The sequence below is a fragment of the Rutidosis leptorrhynchoides genome, unplaced genomic scaffold (genome assembly GCF_046630445.1).
Source record: "Rutidosis leptorrhynchoides isolate AG116_Rl617_1_P2 unplaced genomic scaffold, CSIRO_AGI_Rlap_v1 contig7, whole genome shotgun sequence".
Classification (NCBI taxonomy): Eukaryota; Viridiplantae; Streptophyta; class Magnoliopsida; order Asterales; family Asteraceae; genus Rutidosis; species Rutidosis leptorrhynchoides.
The window spans coordinates 40,774-44,958 of NW_027266863.1; the positions used below are offsets into that span (position 1 = coordinate 40,774).

General features: G+C 31.8%; 1 protein-coding gene across 1 annotated transcript; it reads right to left on the bottom strand.

The window, feature by feature from the left end:
• Positions 1 to 738: 738 nt before the first annotated feature.
• On the bottom strand, positions 739 to 1,308 carry LOC139885022 (uncharacterized). The gene has a single exon (XM_071868977.1). It carries the CDS (start codon positions 1,306 to 1,308, stop codon positions 739 to 741), a length of 570 nt encoding a protein of 189 aa, XP_071725078.1.
• Between the last annotated feature and the right edge of the window lie 2,877 nt (positions 1,309 to 4,185).

The window sequence follows — 4,185 nt, forward strand, 5'->3', positions numbered from 1 at the left end:
TAATTTCATTACATATATTCCTTGTGCTATGTTATGAATATAACTCATTTTCTTTCTAGATTTCCCTATAGAGTTCCTCCTGGATACATGTATTTTTTATGTTGGCTCTGATACCAGATTTATAACGCGGATTAGAAATTGAATAATTGGAAAGAAAGTAAATAGATTTTTATTAATAAGATGGGAATACAGATGCTTGTTTTTAAATAGATTGGTCCTGACCAATCTGCTTCTAGTTCTTCAGTGTCATAATACATATTAGTTTCGTAAAGATACTCTAGTTGTATTTCAATATGTGTTAATACATCCATATTTTCTTCTATCTTTTTGTATGAGTTATCTATGAACGAAGATAGATCTGTTTCATATCTAGTTGATATTTCTCTTGCTAACTCAGAAGGTAGTATTCTTCTGAATGATGGCTTGCTTTGATGAATGGGTGTTTGATATTTTTTTGAGTATTTTGATGGTAAAAACAGACTTCCTACAAACGGGAAATCAAAACGTTTGCTTTGTTATCTAACAAAGGAGAATTTTATTTCACTTTCAAAACTCTGAGTTCTAGACGAACCAGAGGATACATATTTATACCCAAACTAAGTGGACTATATTCCACTTAATACCCCTAGATATTACATTATTGCTATATTATTGATGCCCTTAGAAATTTACATCAGGGCTTACGTTTTTTGCAAGAGGACACAGACGTCTACATCTTGCTTTAACTAATGGATGTTACTATTTGTCTTTGGATTCCTTCTGAGTGGATGGCTTTTCTTCTTTGTCCTTTCCTTCTTTGTCTTCTTTTTCTTTGATGTCTTCCATTATTATTGAAATAGAGTCGGTAGAATTGATGTCTTTGTCTTTTCCGCTACGTAAAAGTGTGCATAATAGTTCTTTCGTCATGTAGGGAAGATGTTGTAATGTTCCAGAGAAATCTGCAAATGGTCCTTCAAAGAGTTGTACTGCTCTTATTCCTTCGGGACTTATCTCTTGACTGTATTTGGAATAGATTAGAATATTTTCACTTCTATAGTTTATGAAGTATTTTTCATGGGTATCGATCTTTCCAGTGTTTCTTAATATTCCTGCAAAATACTTGGCATTGAGTTCTTCAATTTCATCTTCTGTTAGTGATCGATTTGTCGGTTCATCTCTTGGTGGGTAGTTTTTGTTTGATATTCCAAGAGTCATGACTGCATAGCTGGGAACTAGTACTTTATCCTTATCGAAAACTGGAAAAGAACTGTATATTTTTACGAATATTTCCCTATCTTTTCCTTCTCTATCCTTCCCAATGCGATTCATATAATTTTTTATGGCACTAGCTGGTCCTAAAGGGAACTCTGAAAGTAAATTGGTGCCTTTTAAGTAGATGGTATCTATTAGGCCATGAATAAAGAACTTGTATAGTGTTAGGGGATTTGTTTCAGGGAGAAAAACTGCTTTTGGACTGGATCTATTTTGACAGATGGGTAGAAATGTTGGCTCATTTCTCTATCTGAGTAGTGGCTGAGCATTGAATAGCACTCATTGAATGATGAATATGATGGCTGTTTGGCTTTATGTTTCTCTTCTCTAGTAGGAATATTGAAAATACTAGAGTTGGGAATTTTACCTATTGGGGTCATCTTCCCTGAATGCCTAGATGAGGGTGATGGTGAAGAAAGTAGTTTGGATTTATAATAAGGGGTTGGTGTTTGAATTTGCTGAATTTGGAATTCTTCGTAGGCTTTTTGGGCTTCTTCTCTGGTTGTGAATGATTGGTATTGGATATTAGACTGACCAGTAACAAAGGAGGAAACCTTATACCAATGATCATATACTCCTTTCATTGGTCCATTGAATATTGCATAGAACTTCTTCTGGGATGATTTGGTGGTATCATAGTGCATTGTTAATGGAGTAGCTGTGTTGCTGATGATGATGGTTCAACAGTTTTGCTTTTATTTTAATGATGATGATGGATCCACCACGCTTGTGCTGAGGGACTCTGATGTTGAAATATGGCCTCCTAGTTGAATGATTACTACTTCAAGTTGTTGTATTTCAGTCTGCTTGATTGCTATTTCATTCTGTTTCTGGACTATTTCTTTCCTTTTGATGTCAATTTGGTCCATCATTCCTTTGATGATTGCTTCCATTCTCTTGTTAGTGTATCGACAATGACGTTCTGTTCTGATTTTATGTATTTTATGATGGCTGGGAATTGTCTTAATTCGAGCTGCCACCTGATTAATCTTTCTTGATTAAAGTTGCTCTTTATTTTGTAATGGATAAAACCTGTAAGATATTTGTTGTCAGTACGGAGTTCGAATTCTTTAGTAAGAAGTTCGATTCTCCATTTTCTTAATATTTTGAGACAAGCAAGTGTCTCCTTTTCATGTATTGGGTATCTTTGCTCAGTTTCTGAGAAAGTCCCTGATATATATTTGCACAGTCTTTCGACTTCTTTATTATTGTTTGACTTTTCAGTCTGTATATTGATTTTTGCTTTCATACAGCCAGCCCAAATTTCTTGAGAGGCGTCTGTTTCCACAATCAGATAGTCATCACTTTGTGGATTGTATAACTTTGGAAGATTTTTACAAGCATTTTTCAGCTTGTCGATAAGTATTGAATCATTGATATTACATGTCCATAGGACCTTTGTACTTAATTTCTTTTATAGTAGCCTTCTTTCTTTAGCTAAGGATTTGAAAAATCCTTGGTCTGAAATGTAGTTTAGGGATCCTAGAAACCTTTGTAATTGTTTTCTATCTTCTATTTTTGAAGGAAAGCTATTTAATTTTTCTATTACATTATCTTGTAACTTTAATTCTCCATTTCCGGATATAGTTAATCCTAAATAGTTTATTTTATTTTTGGCAACTACTGCTTTCTTTTTACTTAGAACTAATCCTCTTTCTTTGACTCTTTCTAGGACTATTTTTAATTTTCGATAATGATCTTCTAATGTATTATTTGTATAGATTAGTATATCATCTATATATACTAGACAGAATTCTTCTAATCCTTTTAGATTTTTATCCATAAATCTTTGATAAATCCCTGGTGCTTGTTTTAACCCAAATGGCAACACTGTCCATTGATAATGTTTATGGGGAGGACAAGTAAAAGCTGTTAATGGTTTAGTATTGTTATGCAATCTTAACTGCCAAAAGCCTGATTTAGCATCTAAAGTACTAAACCAATGACTTCCTCTAATTTTCTGAAGTATATAATCTTTTCTAGGTAGTTTGTAAGCATCTCCTATTGTTGCTTCATTCATTTTTGTATAATTAATTACCATTCTTCTTTTTCCTCGTTTTATTTCATTATGATTTTCTACATAAAATGCTGGTGCAGCATGCCTACTAGTAGATTCTTCTAATATTCCTTTTTCTAGTAGTTCAGCACATTCTCTTGTAAATTCTTCAACGTCAATTTTAGAATATGGGATTTTATTTTCTACATTTACTTCTTGATTAGGATCTCTTAATTTTATTTCTATTAGTTCTTGGTTTTTATTTTTATTTTGATCTAGTGGATTATCACTACATACATCTTCTAATAGATTTTCTACATCTTTTTGTAGGTCATCGGGTATACCTAGTCTTTCATTTATAACTTTAAGTTTTTGAGTGATTTGTAGTTTATTTAATTTTACTAGTATTGGTATTTTTATAACTGTACTTTTCTGATTTTTATAAGATGGTGCTGTTAGTTCTATATAATGTAGGTACTGGCAAAATGGTTGATATAATTTTAGGAAATTGTTTCCTATTATTACAGATAATCCTGATTCTTGTTGATATATTGATGGTACTATAAATATATAATTTCTTATTTTTATTTTGTTAAAAAATGATGCTTTCCATATAAGATGTTTACTACCATCTGCTATTGATATGACTAATGGTTTTTGTAATTTATTCCATTGAAATGGAATTTTAGCTGAAGCAAAACATAGAGTTGCTCCTGTATCTATATATGCATCATAAGATTTTTCTTTATATTTTATTTCTATGAACGTACAATTCGGATTGGGTTTATTCATTTGAAGATGAATATTCTTCTTCCGAACTATTAGATTGACTATTGTTAGATAGTAATTCATATATGTCTTCTATTTCAGAGTCTGAATCTTCTATTGGTTCTAGATGATTTTCTATTGCTATATTTAGGATTTTAGTTTTTCTTTAT